Raw genomic sequence first — 25,483 nt, 5'->3', positions numbered from 1 at the left:
CGACACTCCCAGTCCCTCACCGGCCAAGCGGGGACACTCCACAAGCAAACCTCACTTTGTGTGTATGTACGTGCGACTCTGCCAGTGCGTTTGTGTCATGATCGCTTCAGAACAAGAAAGACAAAGTGAGATAGTGAACGGGCGAGAGAAAAATCATGTTCATGAAGGAGCAGAGCGATGAGGCTGGCGCTGTGGAGAGACTGTTTAGAATTCATTTTAATGCAAGACCACCGCCTGCCAATTCCCCCTCGGCCTTTCAACATGATACTCACTAACCTGCGTAAGAAAGACAAACATGTAAATCTGCTTGTGGCTCCGAGTCAATCAGACCCGCACGCAAAGTCAAAGGAAATGCCGGTGCCACCTGATGGAGGTGCTCTTAAGGCAGGGCTTGCGATTTGTAATTTTAGTATTGACACATGAAGCCCAGGCGTAATGTCTCTTTGCGGGCGGCTCACATCAGATGATGTGGCGGGCCATATCTGGCCCCCGCCCGGGCTTTCGGTTTGACACAATGTCTTATGGGGGAGAGAGCACACCGGCCGGGCATGACTTTATAAGAACTTGGCTATCATATCAAATTGGATCAATAATTTGATTTAGCCAACATGATGGGCTCCAAAAGTTGGCAGCAACAAGCCGAGGAATAATTCATTCAGGGCTGACAACTTTGCTGCCTCAACATTTACATTTGGTGCAAGATCTACAAAAAAAAACATTACCAAGTAAAACGTTTCATTATCTCAAGGTCCATATTTGCGTCAATTGAACGCAATTAGAAAAGAAGTTCAAGAATCAGATCAGATGAATAACAATGTCAATATTTGATCCTCTCACCCAAACAAGGATTTGAAAAGACCAGAAACAAGTAAGGAATTTTCCTAACAGTGTCAGTCATGTGAACCAAAAGGGAAGTCAGGAAGGGTATCACAATCAGAGATAACAGCAAGTAGATAACTACTAGCAGTTTGCATCTTCCCTTTGGGACTGGGTGAGAGAGATATCATCAGCCATCTCATCTTTGGAATGACTGGCCTCATTCTGTTTAGATCTATGCCCTGCACACACTCTCTGGCAAATTAAAACCATTAAAGACTTTTGGTTTTTTTGCATGTGGATGATATAGTTAGTATGTGTGTGCCGCCTCCAGAGCGTGACATCCATCCGTCCGTCCGTCCGCTCCGTCAATAGGCTTATCACAATCATCTCCGTAATCCATCGGGCTAAATAGTGACTTTAGTCAGCAACCAGCACGGTCAAATGAGTGCCATGAACCTGGGGCTGTATTGATATTGACCAAGTGCTGATACATTTGGAAAAGAGAGCAAATCCAGTCTTCTGAAATCGAAGGAGTCTCAGGAGGGGGCGAGGCTAATAAGTCATTTAATTTCATATGTAGGAATGAGAGAGAGAAGATGTGTGCGGGATCTGAAAGTGCAACTGCTGCGAGGAAGTTGGAAAAGCGTTATTTGGTTCTGTAGTTTTGGAATTGGATGAAAACGAGTCCATTTTTATTTGTTTCATTTGAAACTATTACAATTTAAGCATAATGACAAACTTCTGAGGTCATAAGATCAATGAGTGAACATCCTTTCAAAAGTATATAGCCTCATCTTTTGGTCGCTTTTTTTCCCCTTCCATTTACACAACGTTTTTGTCGTACGCTGGCTCTTCGTCAAGCCAGCCGCATGCAATTTATTTTAGTGCCATTGTAGATGATGTTGGTGCTAGTCTGATTGCTCCATTGGTTTGATTGGCTTGTAATGGATGTGACAGACAAATGTCCATCTGATCATTTTCCAAGTTCTTTCAAACTTGTCTGCTCATTTCCAAGCCGTTTCTACCGATTCCAGATGGTTTGGGAAACGCTGTCCATCTGTTGTATCAAGTTAGCCTCAATGTGCATCTCACTTTGATCCTAATGCAATCAGCATGGAAGGAATATTGCTAATTATCCAGTGTTGCACTACAACACAGATTGCATAGAGCTAGCACAACATTTGAAGTTTCTCTTTAGACTTTTTCACGAGTGATAAAAATGATAGCAACCTCTTTTAATATGGACACATGAAGTCCATGCACAATCTGTCTTTGCGGGCCACATACAATGACGTGGCGGGCCATATTTGGCCCCCGGGCCTTAGGTTTGACACCTATGAACTATAACTGAGGAGAGCTTTACCTGGATTGTATTTTCTTGCTAATTATCACCACCCAAACTCTTTCCACTTCCCAGAGCTTCCCGTATGATGGCGACTGAAGCCCTGGTGAATGTTTGATGCTTTAAGACTGTTTTATTGTAAAAGGAACCAGAGCAGAGTGATAACAACACTGCATAATTCATGTGGACGCTGTATCACTGCACTCTGGGGCCGAGAGCGATCAAGACAGGAGAGATAGGTCATGAGAGGAGAGGGACATGACAGTTATAAAGAGCTTAGAAATTGACAGGGACCGCATTCCACTTCTTCTACCAAATGAGGAATCTGTGTAGGGATCCACATGCATCAATATCATCACAGAGTGAAACAATCTACAGAGACAGTAGTAAGTGTTATTTCAACAGGACACAAACTTGCTCACGAATAAAGCACTTTTTTTTTTCTTCTTACGACACCAATAATATTAATAATGGAAAAAAAAAATAATGATAATATAAACAGTGTTGTATGTGGTACATTATGTAGCTAAAAGAATAGAATGGGACAAAGTGTGTACGGTTATGAATAATAGCATAGCCTGAATCTCCAATTCTGTTTAATGAACCTAGCCCATTGAGGGGCAAGTGGATGTGCTGATCAATGATCAATTTGTGAGCAAAGACAACTGAACTGGAACATGGGACTAATAAACGGATCAATGTATAAATTGTTTAATTTGTTTGAGTTTTGTCATTACCTAAGGCCACGCATCACAGCTTAGGGCTTGTATGGATATGGCTCATTAAAAGCATGAGAGCGCTGTGCTGTGCTGTGCTGTGCTGTGATGACTAATATTCATGTGTGCTGATACAAATGATGGACCTTTGAAAGCGGATTTTTTGGTGATAATGGTTTTATAGGTCTATTTTGTCTATTCTTCTCCCCTGAATGGCTGAGTGAATATGTTCATGTACATCCCTTTTTGTTTTCTTGACAAAAAACAGCTGTCCATTTGAAGAGTAAACAAAAAATAGTAATGGCACATACGCAAGTGAGGAAACAATATACGCTGGTGCACACACTTGCACACGCACTGCACTTCCATATCAAGTGGAAAATGCAGCCAGAGGCCCGTCGCAGTAAATAAAAATACAATTTCCCAAAGTGACACTTCCATTCTGCTCAGCGCCCAGTCAACTGCCTATAATTATTCTCAACATTCACAAATATGCGCGTGTGTGTGTATTCACGGCTTCCATACACAATGTTGCCACGTTCTTCAGAATAGCTAAAGGGACGATCCCTGTTCAATCTTCACGCGCTTCCCTTATTTGGATCACAAAGCCAAGGTCACACACACACACACGCGGAAATGTACACACAAATTGTACCTGCTCTGTTAGAATGAGTGAAGATGCAATTTAGGAACGGCTGCATGAAATGAACTAAATCAGGTCCACTGTGTGAAATCATAAACAAAATGCATGGGCTGCATGTATCAATTAGAAAAACGATTCTAAAGGTATTTAAATACATTTTTAAAATCATAGAAACATTCTAGACTTAAGTGTGCCAGTAGGTCGATAGTGGAATTAGACCAAAATCATTATTGTCACTTTGCATTTATGTCTGTGAAACAAACACCTTAAGATCACTGCATGTTTGCTTTATGATCCACATGAAACAAATATTTCATTGGCAAGGTAGTGGCGAGGGAGCCATTTTTGGCCTCCCTCCATCCATCCATCTGTCCTCCATTTCTGTTGTCTTGCTCTGAACCTCTTCTGCTGACACGTCCCTGTCAGCCTGCCCCCGACTAATGGGGTACCGAGTGCCCGAAAGTGCCCTGAGGGCATTTGAAGCTTTGCAACACACACACACACACACACACACACACACACACACACACACACACACACACACACACACACATACGCTCAAAGCGCATATTTACTCTGCAACATGTCTAAAGATGCTTGCCTACTCAGGAATTCCTCTTGGCAAGGTTGTAGGGGCGGCGTCCCACCTGCTGAATGGCTTGCATAATGCGCTTTGAATAATGAAACTGCTTGAGGTGTTCAATACAGCTTGTTTCCTTGTCCCGAAAAAGGGCAATTTCAGGGTTAGACAGTTAAGTGGCAATGTACTATTCAGATTGTGGCATGGCATGGGAATCCCTTTAGAGTGTTTCACTACATTTTATGTCCAAAATAGTTTGGAAACCCAAATGAATCATTGATTTCCCCCCAAAAATGCGCTCTTGGTTTCCTTGGGTTTTTGTCGAGTCAAATTTAAGTTGACGTATACAAATAGGCAGGACTAGGTCTGCATCTTTAAAAGCCTTCTAAGTCATTTTCATTGTTGCATTTTTCATTCATTGGGAAATTGCATTTTCTCAATGCAAGTTAGTGCAATTTCCTTTAGCTCCGTTTCGGTTTTTAGAGCAGGTCTGTTAACTTTGACTACAGCTATGTATTATCAATCAAATTGAATTGAAATTTTCAAATAAGAATTTTCGTTTTTCTTTTCTTTTGTTGTTTTTGTTTTCTTTACATTTTTACCTTGAATTTATTTTGTTATAAGGCAAAACAACGTGCAACATTTCGTACGTTTTTGAAATGCAACACATGCGGCCGGCCACACAGACACGTTTTAAAAAAAAAAATCCATACGCAGCGATGATGAGGAATTTGCCATCGGTTCACCTTGGACGTTTTTTGTCGAATCATCAACGTTTCACATCTGGGCATGTCTAGTAAGTCAGAAGCGGGCTCCTTTTGCCTGCGGTGTAAATGCAGCCTCAGAAAGGCTGATCATCTTTGTCAGTGTATCTTCTTCCTATTTTGTCAGCCTTCCGTATTTTGTTTTAGCACAGTAAGTGTGGCCTCTGCAATACTCCAGCTGGTCTTATCTGCACTCCCCCACCGAACAGAGTGGAGATTAGTCTCCCAACGCTACTTAAAGTCTCTCCTCCATCCTCTGTAGCCTTTGTGATTTTCAAGAGACTATTATCAGACCGAGTGGGGAAGAAGACCAGAGGCAGAGGATGTTTTCTCTTCGTACTCCCTAACACCCAGTCAATTCTTATCAGAGGAGTTGGGCTAGGGTACGGTGCTTTTTTTTTCAGCAGCTTTCAGCCATTTCTTCAAGGCATTTGCTGTCAATTGTGCGAATAGAATTATGAATATCCACCTAAGCACTTACTGCTTGTGAGCAAATGGGATTAAGCAAGCATGGTGGCGCCTGGCGTAATGGATTTTTCATGTCTGAATGAAGACATCGGAGGCAGATACGTAACGGACAACATTAGAATACAAAGTGTGACAATAGTTTGCAAGATGCCGTTTGATTCCAATTGGAAGCAGCAAATCTTCAGTGTGGGTGTGTTTAGGCCATCATCACTGGCTCAAGAGTGCTGATGTGTGCAAAGCTGCAATGCTTTTCATTTTCATTCACACTCCAACAGTGTCCACTGTGTGTGACTTCCATTGGCCGGCTTTCCTTCTCTCCTCTTATTCTACGCCCACGCACACACAATTCATCATGTCAGATGTTAATATCCTTAAAGGTCACAGGTAGTCATGAAGAAGGAAACTATGCTTTGTTAAACTTTGCCGCCCCCACCACCAGGTAGTCATGAAAAAGGAAACTCTGCTTTGTTAAACTTTGCCGCCCCCACCAACCCACGACTAACCTTATCCTATTGGCGTGGGGTGATGTGGAGACCACAGCCATTTTTTAGAGAATGACCGATAACAACAATAACCCAAGCTGGCAGACACTAGGATTGTTTTGGCAGCAAAAGAGTCGATGGGATATTTCAACAACAACATAAAAAAGGAAGAAATAATAGAATATTTCAATGAGTGAGTCAAAAGGGGAAACGGTCAAGTTTGCCTCAAAACACTCAAATGAAAATTGGCCGAGGTGAAAAATGAACGGGGGATTGTTGTCACGAAATTGCAGTCGGCGTGATTGCCCATTTATCGGAGAGCTGGACTGCCGGGTGGCAGGGTCAACAGGGGCCAACGTATAGCAATCTGCTCCTGCTGACCACAAGCATGCCATGCCAGATGCTGCTGTTAAAACCACTTTCTTTTTCAACCCACGGTCGAATTGTCCAAAGATTTTACGACGTGGAAGCTCGGAAGATGACTATTTCCGTCAATCTGATTTGGGTTCGAAATAGTCCGTCCCAACATCAAATGTTGCGCTATTCATTTTCTAGATAAAGAAAACATAGTGAGCTGCCACTCCCCCCTTCTCGACACCATTCATCATCGGACTGTATGTACTGTATATGCTCTTTGCTACACATTGACAGGTCTGCCAGGACACGTCGAGGAGAAGGTAGCGAACATGACTATCATGAATAAGAGATTAAATAAAAGCACCGGGCTGTGAAACGACATGACACCTGGAGCAAATGAAAGACAACTTTATTAAAAGCGCCTTCACGGGGAAAACACAAAATAGTCAAAGGGAAAAAAGGGAAAATTAAAACTTACATTCCATTACATTTTGATCCGTCATGCAAATGCAATGCACGACAGAAATATGTACAGCCCAAAAACAAAGGTTCAAAAGGAATCACGCGGGAAAAGAAGCAGAAGGCAACTGCTGTGCACTTAAGCGACATGTTGTGGGAAGACATGATGAATAAAACAGAAATAAGAGGAACACTTTTGCCTTTTTTTATGAGCTTTGGGGAAACAAAAGCATCCGTCTCAACAGGATCACAGGAAAATCAAACTAGTTTCGTGATCAACCTCAATAAAAGTGCAAAGCTTCCATTTCCACACAGTAGGTGCGGCAGTCCTCCTCCTCCACTATACTTCACCATAAATCTTAATGAGCTTCACTGGGCCCTATCATGCCAATATACATTGTGTGTGTGTGTGTGTGTGTGTGAGGATTGAGGGACTTTCCTCCACTGCTAAGCAGAGACGTGACACTTCATCAACATGTATGAGTGCAAATGAGGGAGGGAGGGAGGGAGTGTGCCGAGGATGAGGGGCAGGGGGGGGTGATCAATTATTCAGCGCTGAACATTTTTCACTTATTACTTAACAAAATTCTCTACATCAACACTACCTCATGTCCAATTCACCATTTTCCACCTCACTCGAATATTAAAGTTAAAGTTAAAGTTCCAATGATCGTCACACACACATCTGGGTGTGGTGAAATTTGTCCTCTGCATTTAACCCATCCCCGTGTGATTTTAATCCATCCCCTGGGGGAGAGGGGAGCAGTGAGCAGCAGCGGTGCCGCGCTCGGGAATCAGTTGGTGATCTAACCCCCCAATTCCAACCCTTAATGCTGAGTGCCAAGCAGGGAGGAAATGGGTCCCATTTTTATAGTCTTTGGTATGACCCGGCCGGGGTTTGAACCCACAACCTTCCAGTCTCAGGGCGGACACTCTACCACTAGGCCACTGAGCTGGTTAAATATTCAAGTGTATTCTGCGGTGTTAGTCTGGGAGTGCACGGCCATGTTGCACACACATTGTAAAGGTCCACCCTGGTTAGTTTCCGCTGTCACTCTATCTAAGGGGGAAAAAAAAAAATCCAGCCTGTAAACTCCTTGATGTGGAAAATGGACTTTATTTCTATGGTTGGCCAAATTAAAACACTTCAGGCTTCACACCATTAACCCATGTTGTGTGGCTGAGAAGGCCAAGAGGTTGAAGGATGGAGAGAGTTAATGTTGTGGCGAGCAAAAGTCGCCAAGAGCAAAACTAATCGCTGGGGACAACAGCGGCGAGCGGCAATTCTTTTTCTGTCCTTGTCCTGACATGCCTCCGTATAAAGCTTCAACATACGGAACATACACATTGATGTTGGAAGTGCATTTTGGTTTTCATTCCTACCTTTAGGGTGTTTCAATACATTAGAGTCAGCAAAGGGACTTTTGGACAAGTACTTCTCTTTTCTATACATCTGCATTAAAAGCAATCACCACCTACATAAATAAATGCGGCGAGGGTGTTTTTCTATTGGTGTGAGCATGTGGCCATTTAACCAAAATGGTATAACCGGGTGAACGGATAAATGACTAAATTACGGGCTTGGACAGTGAGTTTTTTGTCAGAGGCACTAATTTGTTCAATAAATGGGCAAATTAGTGTGTTTAAGGAGAAAACACTCCACCATTTCTAAGTGCTATGACGCCGGTGTCACAAATCAAACATTCATTATCCCGAGTGGATTTCATGCGGGCCAACAGGCTTCCTTGAGCGAGGCTTTTAAGGAGCTCATCTAATCAAGTCAAGTTTGGTTTTAGGGCAGCTTTTCAACAGCTTAACAAGTAAGGCAGCGCTTCATTTTCTTGTTGCTCTGACAAATGAAGAGCAGCACTATCGTTAGGATGCTTTCATTTGTATGATGTCGTTATTTTGTTATTATTTGAATCATAATGATTGTACTTGATTCAAATCGTTATTATTCTATTATTATGTTATTTATTATCTGGATTATTATTATGATTAAAAGCCCATCGCTTTCCCAATCAGTGTGTGCAAGCTGAGGAAATCCCCAGCCACAGGAACGAGTGCAATTTGAAGTTGATTTATAGCGATACGAAAATACACGGACGGGAAAGTAGGACAAATCAAAGAGATGATCCATGTAGAGCTAACATGTACGTGTTGTTCGATTCACATTTGCAACAGACTCCATCCAACATTTGAGAGGCTAGGAAATGCCTTTGAGGTGGTTTTACAGTGGCTTGCACACATCCACGCAACGCACGCACGCACGCACGTATTTACACTCGCTCCTCGCTCCCTCCCTCCCATTGAGCCAGTGTGAAACCACTCTAATGGGCACGCTGACTGAATTCAATAGGCGGCCGAGAGAGAAGAGGCCAGCGGGTCTACGCCATAAAAACCATTGTGTTCTGAGAGAATCAATCAGTGCTTTTCAGTGTAATTCGATTCTATTCACAATGGGCCGGGAGGCAATTTTAAAATGGAAATGCCACTTGACTTCAAGTGAAGGAGAAAGACGGCCGAGGAGGGAAGGAAGGAAGAGTCAACCGATTCATTTGAGGCCACTGTGCGTGTGTCTCGCTAAAAGCGTGCTCCTCTTTGACCTGAACTCCATTTGCCAACACACCTGTGCGTGTGTATTGAAAGTAACCATTTTGCTTTACCTTCACCAACGTTATTAATGACTATTGCTTTTATAAAAGTTTGATCAAAATACAAAACTATCCAAGACTGACTCGCAAAAATACAAAAGATGTAACAAAGGCAGAGTATGCAAGTTGCTGATGTCGTTTGTGAATAATTGATAAAGAAGAGAAAGAAAAAAGTGAGATGGGCTTTATGAACTTTCCCCTTGAGCCACCGAGAACTTGACATAACCTTTTCCCACCAGTACGTAAATACTCAGATGTAAAAATGATAACTTTCCTGTTTTTAATTCAATCAGGATAAAAGGATCACTTGTATGTATTTAATTCAATCAGGATATGAACATTTTTGATGAATAATTCTGACAGAACTGGCTCTTCAATGTATTTCTTTCAAATGTTGCTGAAAGATAAAAAAGAGAAACTTGCTAAGCACATTTATTCCTTACTCCTCCAGAAAAATCCATTTCTTATCAAAGCAACATTTTGACAATATACTGGATTAGTGAGTGAATTATTAAGCATACGTAACTATATTTCTATTCCAGTGTTGTCAAATCAACACAGCATATGAAAAGAGCGTCAAACGCTCTCCACTGTCCGGGATCAAGCCAAGGTCAGCCTGGTGATTAGCCCTCGGCCGGCCTAGTCGGCCGGCCAGGGGCTAGCACTGGCAGGCACTTTCTCTTTAATGAAGCCATCACTGCATGGTGAGAGGGGAAGAAATACTTGCAGTCAGCCCCACCGACTGGACCTGCCTTATTTACAGCGGCGCCAGTCTACACATCAAGCACGCAAAGGGAGTATATAGAGACGGACGTGGCTCCGAGTCGTTAAAGTGTCACTGAGTGACGACGGGCTGATGATATAACGGCTGCCGCTCCTTCCGTGGCATTTGGCGAGTGTCACACTCTTTAACATTTTCACTTTATGCTCAGCTTTTTACGGGGACTGTGAACTGGACTGTGAGGTTAACCTCTGTCTGGGTCTCAGTGGTTGGATGTTGCCGGGTTAAAGTCATGAATCCGTTTTTTCAGAAATCAACAGTGGGCTGGCTTATCATCAAGTGTGATATTTGTTTGAGAAAATTCAAATGGAACTTTTTTGACAGTTATAAACTTGATGTGATGAGCTGTCACTTTTGACGCAGCATTTCTGACAAGTTTGACAAGATAAACTAAAAACAAAACATTCTTTTTTATTTATTTAATACTAAAGGCGGTGATCTTACTTTGTACGGAAGTTAGGAATGTTGAAAAAATGCTCGTACAGTTATTAAAAAGTTGAAGATGGCGGCAAAATTCCAATCTTAAGTCTAGGAGAATAAAAGTTCTTATTGTGGATGATGTGTGGCCTGTAACCACTTATGTACCAAAAAGTTCTCCCTTTCTTCTCTTTGGTATTTATCGGACACAGAGAGCAAGAAGCAATTACTCCCATCATTCTCAACAACACTGCGGTGGCCACGGTACATATTGTGCAGTTCCCCTTCAAATAACACCTGAAGAAAAAAAGAAATGCAAATCGATGCGATCATGAATAAAAGTAGATCATGTTGGGCTTCTTTTACCACAGCCCGTGGGGAGACAAAAGGACGGAAACAAAGATGGCTTAAATCACACACTCACACGTACCCCAGGGTTTGAGAGTGAGAGAAAGGCCAGGGCCAGAGTCGGAGGAATTAATTGAGGTAGTTTGTTTCACAGCATGGAGTCTATTAAATGCCATGTCACCAGTGGGCCATGGGGAGTAGCACACTAACACTGCTGAGAGGCAGTAAGCTTGTAGAGACGCCACTATGAGCCATTCCTCTAATATCGCCACTCACATTTCACCTCATTCGTCTCCTGCTCACCTCCGTCTCTTTCACTCTCCGTCCCCCTCTTCTTCTTTCAGCATTCGTTATAGCGAGGATTCCGTTTTGGATTCACACTCACGTCAAGTCGGAATCTGTGGTGTTCGGGTTAGATAGAACTGCGTTGTTTTTTTCCCCAATGGTATGTGAACAGTGCCAATCAAACTGAGCATTATTGTTTGAGCACAACCTATGAAACCGGTGCCAATGACTTTGAAATCAATCTCATTTGAAAATGTCTGTTTATATGCTGGTCTGCAACACGTTTTATGTGGGAAGTATCATAAAAACACTTGATGCTTCAGGGGCTTAGTTTGCAAACAGACGCGGGAACATGCGTATGCACTCCTACAGAGCATGCGGCGCTAATGCTGATGCTAATGCTGATGCTGATGCTGATGCTGATGCTGATGCTGAAGCTGAAGCTGGCCTCTAGCAGTGAGTGAGGCCACTCAGAGCCATTTCCATTCATTCCACACCATTAATGAGTGCAAAAACCAAATGGAGAGGGGAAATATGGCTATTAATCGTTGCTGTTGTTGGCAGCCGGATAATGAAGTATCAGAGTCCAATTGAATTGGCCCTAATTACAACAGCCTCCAGATATTGCTTCATTCTTACCACTTCTATTCATGTGACTGAAAGAGAAGAAGCAATATGCTTGCTTTCATATGACACACATTGATGTCAAAATGCTTTTGCACATGCTTGCCCTTTCCAACATGTACAGCAACAGCAACGCTTTGGTAACCAGTAGGTGATGAATGCAAATGACCTCCTCGTAGTTATTGGAGAGTGTTGCAATTAAGAGAAATAAAATCATATGATTTCATGGACAACCCAGAGATCAGGGTCCATAGCAAAAATAGTATTAGACAGTCAGAAAGTGGGAGGAGGTGTAATTGTGTGTGTGTGTGTGTGTGTGTGTGTGTGTGTGCTGCACCAGAAATGGGCAAAACTGATCAACTTATGACTTTCAGGACATTTTCATTATCAACACATTCAAAACTATACAACACAATACAAGCTATTATATTTATTTTGGTATTATACATAACCTAGCCTGAGATTAGGTAGACTAATGAACCACAGGTAGAGCTAGAAGGAGGGGGGGGGGGGGGCACTCTGGCACCCCAGACTTGCTTGAACTGGCAAATATGCGCTCAAACTTGCAACCTTCCAATTGCAAATTAAAAATACCATTAGACAGAGACAAGAGAAGAAACAAAGATGAAAGGCAGCAATTCAAGGCTTATAAACATTCATAATTGATAGGTTTTTCTTTAAGATCTTGTACAACTTTAGCTGAGCAAACGGGTGGGTACACAGTGGACCACATCAACAGCCTGCATCATCGAGCATGTTCTCAGCGTATACTTCAAATAAGAGCGCTTCCATCATCAAAAGGCAGCGTGTTTTCATGCTGTTCTTTTACCACTTAGCGGACGACGCAACACGTATAGAACAAACACCATTTGAATCCATTCACAGCAACAACTGTGACATCAATGTAGAGCACTTGAACACTCTGGACATCATACTGCTTGAAATGTGACCACAATATTGCATACCCTCTCTGTATAAGTTGACCAAATTCAGACCATGCTCAATCATTTTCGGATTGCCATCTTTTTTCTTGTGTTCTCTGTCTTTGTGTTCAGAGCATCTTTTAGCCCATAAAATGGCTCTTGTGATTCCCACTCCCATTTTGTCACCTCACACATCTCTCCACCCTCCTGGCAAGAAGAAGAACACGTTATTTTTCTTCTGAAGTGCGCTCTGGCTCACACTTCTTTTCCATGTTGTGCCAGATAAATTATACATGTGAATTACGGCATAGGGAGACATGCTCTTTCAACTACTGGGTATCTCTCCATTGATCTCTTGCAGCGCATGCATATGCCCGTCGCCTCACTTGGTTTCTCTCTTTCTCTCTGGTCTCCATGTGTCTCCATATGAAACTTCAAGCTATATTAGTTATATCAACCGAAATAGTTCCTATACCCAGTGCATTGCCTCGTCACAACAACAACAACGGATTCACTCGAGATGGTTGCATTTGTCTGTCATTGCGCAAGCACTTTAGTACTTTTCCTTACTTTTAATGAGATTGTCATGCTGTTCAGTTTATATGGAAGTCTGGTATAGAATCCATTTCACACATCAGTATGTCCAAAGGATGAGGTAAAATTCCCAAGTCTAATAAGATGGTCTGTTTTTTTTTTAATGGAGCCATCAAAATATAGATCAGTGGCAGCATGAAAGAATATATTTGCTTCATTTATTTACTTTTCTGATCACATCTTCCTGTCATTGCATTTTAGAAGGCATAGGTGTAATCTTTTTGATATTGGTAAGTAAAAACTAAAAAGATCAGGTGAGGTAAGAGCATGAAACCAGACCTTAGGAAACCTCTGTTAAAAGATTCAAGACAAAGCTTCGAAATACAGTAGAGCCACAAAGAGGAAGCACCTCAATCAAAGAGTGCTGCTAATCTTGATTGGATTTCTATTCATGGCCGACCGACCGCCATCAATAACCTGCCCCGATGACTTCTTTTCAGACCAGAGGTCACAGGTCATCACCTTGTTGGGGTCATAAGAACAGACAAAGAGGCCTTACTGGCTTGGCCAAAGCTCACATGGCTTAAGAGTTGAAGTAGACACTCAAGAATTCAATCAACCCATTTGTCCATCATAGGAAATAGATCAACGAGTGGATTAAAGCAAAGTGACAAAGCGATGGAAGGAATCAAAATGAATAAGAAGATTTCTCATCAGTGCTTATGTTAAGCCCTCCATTCTTACGTACTTCTGTCACTATAAAAAATCTTGTTCGGATTCATCTATTGTTCATGGGTAAATGGTGTTGCGCTACAACTTCAACTTGCTTTTAGCTGATCTAAATTCTAGTAGAGAACGACTCCACAAGCTTTCTCCATTATAAAATCTGGATGATCTACAGTTCCCAAACTCCTTACTGGTCCAAATTACAAATGGAACACACCCTGCTAAATGTGCAGGCGATATATGCTATGCTATAGCTCCAAACATGACTGATTGTAGTGATCCCTAGCCAAGTGCGCATGTCTGCGCCCTGGGTCCAGTCCATCAATTACAAATGCTAGCAGCAAGGTGTGCTTCTCATTCATAATAGATACCCTGACCAATAGTTGCGATGTATATCATCCATGCTATGAAGGGGGTCAGAGATTACAACCCAATGGAGTCCCACTTTCGAGTTGGGGGAGATGATTTAATACATTTAATTGGACCACGCAACCCTCCCTAGAAATGCACCTAACATTAGCCACCCAATTACTTTCTCAGAATATGCCTGCAAGTTTCTTTAGGTTTGCAATTATCATCAACCTTTGTACCCGTGAACCTTTGTGTGGTAGTGCGGTGTTCCTTTCATTGCCAGAGGTAGTCTGACATTTTATACCACTGTGAAAGTCATAAAAAGAGGAATTGCTTTACAAAGCACATAAATCCCCATATCAAGCTTTATGCGTCATAAAAAAAAGAAAGAGAAAAAAAAACCTAACCCTGCAGGATCATGGTAAAATACTCCAACATGCTTGTTTGGCAAGTATTCAGAAGTTATTGGGTTTGTCAAGTTTTATGTCCATTTTCTTTCCAATGAACATCTTTCTGTCAGCAATGTCCTCTGGTTTGAACAATCCAGGTTGCCGAGTTCATTCTTGTATTTTCTTCCTGCTGTCTTTGTCTTTTTAAATCCAAGCAAGTCTTCTTATATCCTTTCGTCCACATCCGACTGAGAGTTCTCCCAATCTCTAATTTGAAAAAGCTTTCCCCTAAAGCATCAACTTTGGTATCTTTTGGAAATATGATTTGGTACAATGCCTTCCCATCAATCTTTCCAGCTAGAGAGTGAAAGTCAGGTTTCGTGGATAACCCTCAGGACAGGAGTTGTTGTCTTGCCTCCCATCTAACCATACAACATTAGTCAAGCAGGCCCACGCATCATTTCTACTCGATATGTCAAATCTCGGACTGTCTTGACACCTCACGCCAACAACCCAAGCAGTCCAACTTCGTATGGATCACATATACCTCACAGATGCAAATGAGGGTTAATGGGAACCAATCAAATACATTGCTGGGGGGGGCAACCCCCTTTAAACCCTCTCTGTCGATTAACATCAATATTTATCTTCCACTCCCTATTCAATGTACCTCTTAGTCCTCTGTTAATGGCCATAATTAGTGATAATTAAGAGAGGAGGTGGTAAAAGGACATGCTTGATTAGGCTTGAATATGTGTATAAATCTGTCATGCATCTAAAGGTGTGGGTGCTGGAGCAAAGAGTTCTCTGGGCAAAACAAAACCAAAAAGTGTCAGGAAGAAACAGTCCTAATTAAGCCACTCAATGAAATATTTGGAAATGAAAACTTTTGACGCTTAGTTATGACATTTTCATTATCATTATATCTCTTCACCAATTTACTTAGATAAACATTTCCGTCTTTTAATGAGGTGTGCAATATGTGCAAGTAGACAAAAATAGAAATGAGTAATTACACTTTTCTGTCCTTACCTATGACATGACAACAATTAGCGCAGGAATCCAAACTTTGAAAAGGGACTTCTTTATGCAAAACATATTTTTGCTATAAACATCAACTGACAAAAACAGTCAGTTTATTTCTACTCGTGTCAGTCAGCTTAAAAAAAAAAGAAAAAAGAAGAGTACTTTAGACAATTGCAACCTGAACCAAATGACAACAGGGTCGTCCCTAGAAGCGTTAGAGGTTGCAACCTTTGACCTAATGACCCTTCTCTCGACTGTATGCTGTCATCTCCATGCTACACTAACAAGATAGCTTGTCTGGATAACCTTTAACAGCAAAGCTATCCACCTGTTCAGAGACCTTTATCTGAGACAATACCTGAAACCTTTGCTTTCTCAAACTGTGACCTCTTCCTTCTATTTTTCTCCTGTCTCTGTGTTTCCCCCAAGTTCTAATTGTATAATTTCATTTTACTCGCCGCTAATTTAGTTGCTGTGAGTCACAGTGAATGGGCCATTTTTTTAAACCACCAAATTCTTCTCTGTAAAGGGCCGCCAACATTTTATTCATGACAGAGACCGTAAGAGACTTTTATTTGGATGGTTGTGCATGCTAACAAAAAATATTGAGATCAAAATAATGCAAATATGGATTCCTAAGGCCTTTTCAAACAACACTTGGCAGAGTGCAGCGCGCCATTGACCAACACACCCACATTTGTGCTGCGGCAGCGCGAGGACAGACCACAAAGTGGCCGTCTGCCGTTGCCACGCTATTGCGCTAATTGAAAAACGTTGGGCCTGAAGGGAGGGAGGGTGATGCTCTTACGACAGACACAAGGTACTTGCAAAGAAACAGTGGGGGAGTGACTTTTGGAAAACCTGTTCAGTACATTATCAATCAGTACAAAAAATACGTCAACACCTGAGCTGGCATTCGGGCACCCTACATCAAGTGCAGTGCGAAAAAGGCTTTATACTCTCCTCAGCAAAGTGCAGTGCTGCGACGGCAAACATGCCCAAATTGAAAAATGTTTCATTTGGATGGCCATGCTTTGTGACGGCAGGGGCATTTTTTTCCCCATTGGCAAGCGATATTGTTTCGGAGACAACAAAAATGCATCTTGACGCTCCTCGGCAAACGACATACAAGGACAGAGCGCTTAAGCCTGTTTTCGATATATATTTCGTGAATTCAATACCAAAAGCTATCCTATGGAACAACGGAGGTCATGCCAGGTGAACAGATTCCAACTTTAGCTTGGAGTGGAGGAAAACATTTCCTCGGTGGGTGGATGAGTGTAACAGATGGTTTGGGATGCTGACAGGATGGTGGATGTGGGGGTTGAGGCTCGGCTTTGTCTCCGCCATGTTTTTTTTTTTTTGTTCCTCAACGCTTTGGACATCCGCACCTGACGGAACGGCCGTAAATACCAATGGAACCGTGGCGGATTTATGAGACACAAATATCCCAGTTGCAGCCTATCATTTCAAGGAGCCTGTCATTGTAACTCAGCAGAGAGATACTAAAGGTGGTTGGTGTTTTTTGGGGGGGCTTTTACTTTTTATTTCATAACAGCAGAATGCTGACCTCCAGAAAGCCTCAAAGGGATGAAGATCGTTCACCATCGCAGAAAGCCACGGCAGAGATAAGGAAGAATTCATTGCGGACGGTCCGCTTACCTTAACGCTCAAATGATTACGGTACTTCTCTCTTAGTTCTACTTCAAGGTCAAATGTACATCTCCCATTCTATGTATATAATCGAAAGGCAGACGAAGAAGAAAGGACGCATGGAAATGAAGAACGAACAAGAAAGAAAAGTCAAGAGGATGGAAGAGGAGACTGAAGAGGAAAGAAAAACAAAGACCTCTGCCGAGGCCAATTACATCCTTCGTGTTATATAAATTGGCACACGGGTGAGAACAGCTAATGAGAGGCAGCACACGCTGTCTGTTGGGGAATGTGTGCGTGGCCGCCGTGTGGTGGAGAAAAAGAAAAAAAAGAATGACATTAAGGATTCAGCAGTAACTTTGAGAGATGTAAAGCATGAGGAATATGAACTTGGCCTGAGAGTAGGTGAGCTTATCAAGGCTTAGCAAACTTGTACAAGAAAGTGGATGGCGGAAGCGGAGCTAGACATTCCTCAGAAAATGCCCTGGTGGTGTGGGAGGAAGACGGTCTAATCAATTGTTCAAAAAAAGAAAGAAAGAAAAAAAAAACTCACCAGTGATGAGACATTATGACTTTTCTAGGTGCTTATTTAATACTTTACAAATTGAATCAAATGTGTAAGCACAGGGTAAGTGACGCACCGATTGGATTGGATTCAAAACAAGAATTTGTCAATCAATAACAATTACGGCGAAATTATAAAACACTTGACGCCTGACTAGAAAAGTGATATCTTGTCTACTCTCCAGAAGCATCCAAGGTTCCTCCTCTTGTTTAATGCCTCATATACAATCTGCACATAGTACTCCGTGTAATTTGAAACCCCTCATTTAATTACTTAATCGGTAAGCTGTTATGTTCGAGGTAAAGTGATGCGAGTGTGATGGTGAATTCCATCTCCCTGCAATAATTACAATCCAAGAAAAAAAAAAAAGAAATCACATGGATGAGAAAGAAAATGAGCTGGGAATGATTTAGTATTAACTACTATTTATTGGCAAATCATTTCCACAGACAAAAAAAAAAAAAATGTTGCTGCACACAACACAAGCACCGCACCGAGGCCGAAAAAGCAAGAACAAAGACCATGGTGACACGAGCGCAGAAAAGCAGAGAGTGCGGCAAGTGGCGGGCGGGCTCTTACACCACAATACTCCGCGTCTTCTGACCACCACAAAGGAAGTGTTTAACTATTAGGTGCGCCTTGGTAAAGCTTCCTCCCTTCAACAACTACCTCCCTCCCTCCCTCCCTGGGGAGAGCAAGGGAGCTTGCACAAGCAGATTTAGCACATCGTATTGACTTACGAGGACTTTTTTTTTTTTTCCCCCTCCCCAAGCCGTCGTCTTGGGAAAAGAGAGAGAGAGCAATACAAAGAGAAGGATTGAAGAACAGAGCGAGAATGGAAATTCAATACACAGACAGGGAGGAGATGAATGTTTTAGAGTGCAGGGATGTTTAGCCGTGATCCATGTTGTCTCCAAATGGATGGATAGATGAGAGGGCACATGAAGCGTGGGATCTCATTTAGAAGCAAATACACAGAAAAGCCAGGCAAAAGGAAAGGTAGTTTGCGCTTTGCGGGGAACATTCATTCAAACTACAATTAAAAACACCAACATCCATCAACTCTAATTGCAAGTATCAGTTGTTGCCTGGCATGTGCGAGTCATTCCGTATATTTTGCAAAGGTACCCGATTGAGAATGCTTGCAAATCATAGAAGTCTTGTGATGAAATGCACAAAATAGGCACAACATTTTGGTTGCATCCCAAAGTGCTGCAGTGATGTCAAACAGGCAGAAAGAATTGCACAACTCATTCAGGTCACATTGACAAAGACACTTTTGATGGCTTCATTAAAAACAACTACAAAAAAAAAAAGCAGAGATTTTTTTTTTTTTTTAAATGACGCAAATTTCATAACATTTTTAATCACCTTTTAAGCAGAGATTTTTCAAATAAAAAAACTGGAAACTCCTGTAAGCAAATAAATGAACAAACACACACAGCGAGGGACTAACAGACTGTTTCCCAGAGGACTCATTGTGTGTGTCCTCACATAGAACCGAGGGCTTAAGTTCTGTATGTGTGTGCATCCCAGCTGGTGCATGTTCTGTGAGTTATGTGTGCATGTAACCCCTGTTTGTGCGCGGATGGTGCGTGCCGCCAGCAGGCGGGTGGTTCTGGGCCGTCCCGTAAAGGTGATGTGTGGCAGCTATTTGGAGGCTGGACGTGGCAGGTTAGCTCACTGCAGCCCCATCATATTTTATATGGCATCTCTCTCCAGTCTTATCATATTTTATATGCCTGCAATAACAAACTGTCTCGAGGAAAGAAAAAAAAAATGCTTGCCACTAGTGCACATGTGCCAGCAGTAAAATAAATAAAAATACACACTCAAGAGGCTGAGATGCGGCCTGGTAATTGACCAATGTAGAGTCAATTGAATACTTTTACAGCATAGGCAAACTGAGCGAAGCCCACAGAGTGATAACTGAGGAAATGAGGCACAGTTAATAGAAACACAGCCATCTGAGTGGGGCCACTTCAAGAAGTGCGCCAGTAGTCATTTGCTTCTATTGTCTAATTCAGTTCCGAGCCGACATCTGTCACTGTCCTGCTGCCCAATGAACATTCACACATGCTCAAGCGTGCACACACACACGCGCACACATTTTCTCTCCCACTCATGCACAACACACACTGCCGTAAAGTTGAAACCAAGCTGGAGACGTATGAGGAAAGTACGAAAACAACGAGCAAAGTCAGACTAACACTAGTTTGGATCAAGGCTAAATTGATCATTTTCTATTACGTTGCTTTTCTCGGACATAATGTGACATCAAAATTATACGCAAAAACTTGTTTGAGTCATTTAAATATCGACAAAAATGAGCATCATTAAATTTAGGATTATTAAGCTGTGGCTCATTTTTGACACAGAAGTTAAAAAAGTGAAAAACAAGTGAATGAAAGGATAACGCTGCTATTGTACAGTTTGGAGAATATGCTCTGGCTGACTCTTACCTGGGGCAGGTAGAGGAAGGCAGGGGGGCATTGCAGAGAATGGGGTAACATTCCGGTCCCGGACAGCAGAACACAGCCAGAGTTTGCCATAGAGCACAGCATGTGAAGACGGGACCCCTTTCTCATAGAGACGGACTATTTACACCTCTTTCTTGCAGATGCACCACTCTGTCTGTCCTCTCACCTCTCAACCTCTCTCTCTCTCTACTTGTTGTCCCCTCCCTTCTGGCTTTCTTTCAGCGGCAGCGATGCGCAGGCAGACACTTACTACTTCAGCGGATGCAGACGAGGGATGCCCACCCACACACACACACACACACACACACACACACACACACACCCACACACAGAGACGAAACTCCAAGCGATGGAGAGCGCTGCGTAAAAGTGTTTTCACGGGAAGGGAAGTCGTGGGAAGTGCGAGCAAAGTGATGCTTCTGCTTCTATTCTTCTCTCCTCTCCTCTGTTTACTTTGAGAGAAAGGTAGCGAAGCCGGGGCATGCAAATGGGGAAGAGAGGGAGAGAGGGTTGAGACAGAAACGAGAAACACCGTGAAGCAGGAGAAGGGAGGAGGGAGTCGGACGAGGCGGGGCAAAGGAGGCTTGGGAGGTCCTTAAGAGATGGAGATTGAATAAAAGACGATGGGGTTGGTTGGGAGGGTTTGTTTGTTTGTGTGCGGGGGGGAATATATACATATAGATATTCATACACACCCATATATACATATATGTGACTCTGCAGGATTGTTAGATTTAAAGCATCTTTTATTTTGACCTGGTTTTGAACAGGTTTATTTTTTGCCACACCTCGGCACCACACTTCAAGAGAACTTATATATTATATATTTCATCTATTTTGTGGTTATTTTTTTGACTGTATTAACAGTATCAGCAGTGGTTGCGGCTAAGTCATAGATTCCATGATGCCAAATTTGCTACAAGGCACCCCTAATCGATAATAAGGTCTGCAATTATTTTCTACAACGTACTAGTTTATTAAGCCTATCCCTACAACTCTTTTCTAAATAAAAATGCTACCTCAAAAGTACCTATACATGTGCACAAAAGGAGAAAACAAATCTATAAACTATTCAATGCATTTAATCCAAAATACATGATTGCGCCTGTAAATCAATTTAGTTACAACAGGATTAAGACGCTGTCAATGCTACAAGAGCACTTTGCAAGCGGCTGCTTATATAGGCTTTGTTCAATCAAAACAAGAAGATTGCTTCACTTTTCTTTCTCTCTTTTCCTTGAACTATTCTCGCAATGATGTGGCATAACACCCATCTCTCCAAATGAAGGCATTTCTGAAACAATTATGAATGAGAAAGACACACTCACGCACGCATTACAGCTCTAATGCAACGGCTTAATTTAATTTATAGCCCAGTTGTGGAGAGGATATTTTCCTTTAAGCGAGGCATTTCCCCAGAAAGAAAAGCGCTAATGGCTGAATAATGAGATATACGGTTGTAGGATACACAGCCCCCCACTCCCTCACTCCCTCACTCCCTCACTCACTCACTCACTCACTCACTCACTCACTCACTCACTCACTCACTCACTCACGCTCTCCCCCTCCTCGTCCTTGCAACATTCCGTCCACCTGTGGGACCTCGGTGAAAGCAAGCAATAGTTGATCTATAATTTGATGTTACGACTGTTGATCGGTGCACTATGACACAGGCCAAATGATTGCGTCTGTCTTTTACACACCTCCTGTGTTGAGGGGTTGTGCCGCACAGCACAAGCCACGCCGGGAATCGAATGATGGAAGGGAAAATAAAAGCAATGCAGCTATGCTGCGCTCCTCTAGTTTCTCATGTTTAAACACGTTGCATTGAAACAAATATATTGTTTCATTCATACAAAGCTAATGACTTGGAATCAGCTGCATACTACAATATACATGTATATGTGTATACATTTCTGGCCATAATGTATGTTTTGTTTTTAACTTGAAATGTTCAAATATCAAGGCATTATTTCCCAGAGATATGAATAGGAATGCAATTAATTTGTTCCAGCCCCAAAGCTAACTTGCGCTTCTTTTTTTTCCTCTACCAGAGTGTCGTTAAAAATAAACATAACACAATCTAGAAATAGTGAAAAGACACTATTATAAAGACATACGACAGCGTCGAAACACTTCAAACAACATTCAAAGAGTGTGGCCTGTGCTGAGCCCTGCTCATTGAGGAAGCAGCAGAAGTCAGAGAAATGCACAATGCACGAAGGATAGGCAGGCGAGGCGCCCTGCGTACTCAATGGGCTGCACTCTGATGCTCCTACAATAAACAGTTGGCCACAAAACATTCGAGCAGGCAGTTGAAGCAGAAAGATTACACCAAGCTGCCTTTGTAAATGGCGCTTTGAAGTCGATACATTGAAGCATGCTGTGGAAACGGAGTTCCGAGCAGGAAGAATTGTTCATGCCTAGTACGTTTTCGATGCTTTGGTTGTTCTTACCGTGTCACTGTTTGTCGGCTCAAAATGTGGTAAGAAAAAAGCCGATCCTAGCTAAATCCTAGGTCGTCTTATTTAAAAGACACAAATCGCCTATTTGTATGACGTGAATACTATGAACGCACGTACGGAACCCGCCTAATAGCAACTCACTGCTTCTCTCTTCATTTGCATGCAGTCGTTTTTAGTGTTTCTGCTTTCAGCATAACTGGCTTGCCACCAGGCAGTCCCTCCACTACTAAAAGCAGCAGGAGTCGCAAATAAGTCCCACCAGGTAAATATATGGCTTACTGACCCGGAAAACGGGAAAAATAAAGAGTTGAGTATGCACAGTCCTAGAGGATCTACAAAGGTTTAATATGCTTTAATAATTGATGTGGCTTGCCCCAGTTTTATCATTTGCTCAAAAAGTGCATTTCCCCCTCATTACAGTTCAATTCCAAAGGCACACATTTGAATTCGCCACAGTCGGCTTCCGCAGACCTCTTCCACTAATGCAATCGTGCTTAATTATTAACATTTCAAAGGCGTACAGTACATGGAATTAGTATTTCACCCATTCAGCTTGTTTTGCACGTAAAACATTGCCATTTGATCATTGGAATTTATCAACGATCAGTGTCTCTATTCTGGATGACTTTTATGTACTTTTATCCGATGATCACGTATATGCTATTCAACAGCTTTCGGTTCACATTCTTGTCAGGAGGCGGGAGGCCAAGCTCCGAGTAATAATTGATGACTGAATTGAGAAGTTGGTCTCTCCATCAAGAATCCTCACCCTATGAAAACTGTGAAGAGTTCAGACTTTGCACTTCTGAAAATATTGGAAGATTTTTTTTCTTTTATGGTTTGACAATGGAACCTCCAAACTACATCCCCCACAAAAATGGAAGAGTCAATAAAGTATTTTACTAATTTACCTTTAACTACATTTCCGATATTTCCCCTCTGGCACTTCATCTACAGTGAGCAAGTTGGCTGTCCATCAGGCCTTTCCTTTAACAATTTAGCAGTCCGTGACTCAATCACTTTCAGAAATACTATGCAGCACCTGGAAAATTGTTCTGGGAGAGGCTGGTGCCAATTATAACAGTGCACTGAAATGACCCAGACACACAAAACTGCACAGTTGAACAGATACGTACATATGAAGATGTAACAATATTTTCTAAATCACAATCTGTCTCCCCCCACCAATCTGCCTTACTATTGCGCTCAACATGTGTTGATATGTGTTGTTTACTGAATGAATTTAGACAAAAAGCAATGTATTGCACATCATTGTTTTATAGGGTGGCTGGAGCTATGCACTGTTTCTTTGTTGGGAGCAGCTCAATGTTATTAATTGGAGACCACACACTTTGAAATGATTTGAATCACACCACTGTTAAGCATCCCTGGCGGATATGAAATGCATAGCCTGGCAGTTTCCAACCAATATTGTATGTTGATGCCCATGCATCACCATATTTAGTGTGCCTTCCGCCATCATGCTTAGTCTGCTGTTGTGTTTTAGATGACCAATCTTTATGGAGTGTTTGTGTCTACCTTAAAAAAGCCAATTATATTCTGTTTTTATTTTTTATTGTATTTAATGACACGTGAACCATGAATGCTAAACTAGAAAATTCACACATACTGCATGTTCTTCACCAAGATTAAAATCTGGGGATGGTTGGACAGTCTCGTATTTGTAAATAAACAAGTGGTTTGAAATGTACATGTGGTATGAAAAGCAAAACATTTTCTGCGTCTCCTGTGTGTAAGTATAACAAGAAATCCTTGACATCAAGAGCAGGTGTCAACATTTCATATGCAAGTCTCTTATTGCAGTGAATGATCCCGAATATTTGAAGAGCCTTTGAAAAACAACATAAGAGTCTAGCGGACAACAGAAGGTTATGTCGAAACCTGCTTTCTCATCGACATTTTCTACCTTGCTAACAAATCTTAAAAGGACGACAATGTACTATCAATTCACGCTATATTTAGATTCAGGTTGGAAAGTGCATGCATGATATTGATTTGGATTTTTTTGACAAATATTTTATCTTGTGCACATTTAATGGACATTCTGTCCGCCATCAATTACTTTGTAACCTCGAATGCATTTTATTGCTATTAATGCAATATGTCATATCTACGGCATGCTGATGAGCGTCTCTTGTGAAATGTAAAGTATGGCATAACATCTCTTGTCACACCTTGATGTCAAATAATGCAAATGATAAGCCTTATCGTTTTTGGCTCTTTTTATCTATCGTATGATAAAAAACATCCCAAATCTCAGATGCGACACGTAAAAATATGAACACGGCAGATGTTTGTGTTGTTTTATGAATACAGCATGTTTTCTTGCTGCGTTACCAGATTCGGGTTTAACAAATGGCTGACATTGAGGCTTCAAAGTCACATTGACGGTATTCAAATATTGATAGTTTTCGCTCTTTAAGCAGATCCACGTGCTTGTTATTGGAAGTGTAAAGGGAGGTGTGACATCACAGACAAAAGGTCCCTGTGAGGATTCAGGCGGCTTTGTGATTTGCAACTCCTTATTACAGCAAAAAGGTCAGAAAGAGCAGGTAAAGTCAAAATTGCTAGAGTGTGAAACCGTATTAAGTGAGGGAGGGAAGGAGGGAGG

The 25,483-nt window shown here is 41.9% G+C and overlaps 1 protein-coding gene across 11 annotated transcripts in view; it reads right to left on the bottom strand.

Annotated features, from left to right (window-relative positions):
- The window catches only part of LOC119138644 (RNA binding protein fox-1 homolog 3-like), a 155,487-nt gene that overhangs the window by 38,548 nt on the left and 91,456 nt on the right, over window positions 1-25,483 (bottom strand). Inside the window, exon 1 of one of the 11 annotated variants that reach the window (XM_037278923.1) lies at window positions 20,369-21,030. The exons of the other annotated variants lie outside the window; for them this stretch is intronic. Within the exon in view, the coding sequence (XP_037134818.1) occupies window positions 20,369-20,494 (126 nt within the window). The 5' untranslated portion in view covers window positions 20,495-21,030. Of the gene's footprint in view, window positions 1-20,368; window positions 21,031-25,483 lie in introns of those variants that run through there. 11 annotated transcript variants of the gene reach the window in all.

The sequence above is a fragment of the Syngnathus acus genome, chromosome 19 (genome assembly GCF_901709675.1).
Source record: "Syngnathus acus chromosome 19, fSynAcu1.2, whole genome shotgun sequence".
Taxonomy (NCBI): domain Eukaryota; kingdom Metazoa; phylum Chordata; class Actinopteri; order Syngnathiformes; family Syngnathidae; genus Syngnathus; species Syngnathus acus.
The sequence above is the reverse complement of the archived record's forward strand: the minus strand, read 5'-3'. Positions and strand labels throughout refer to the sequence as shown.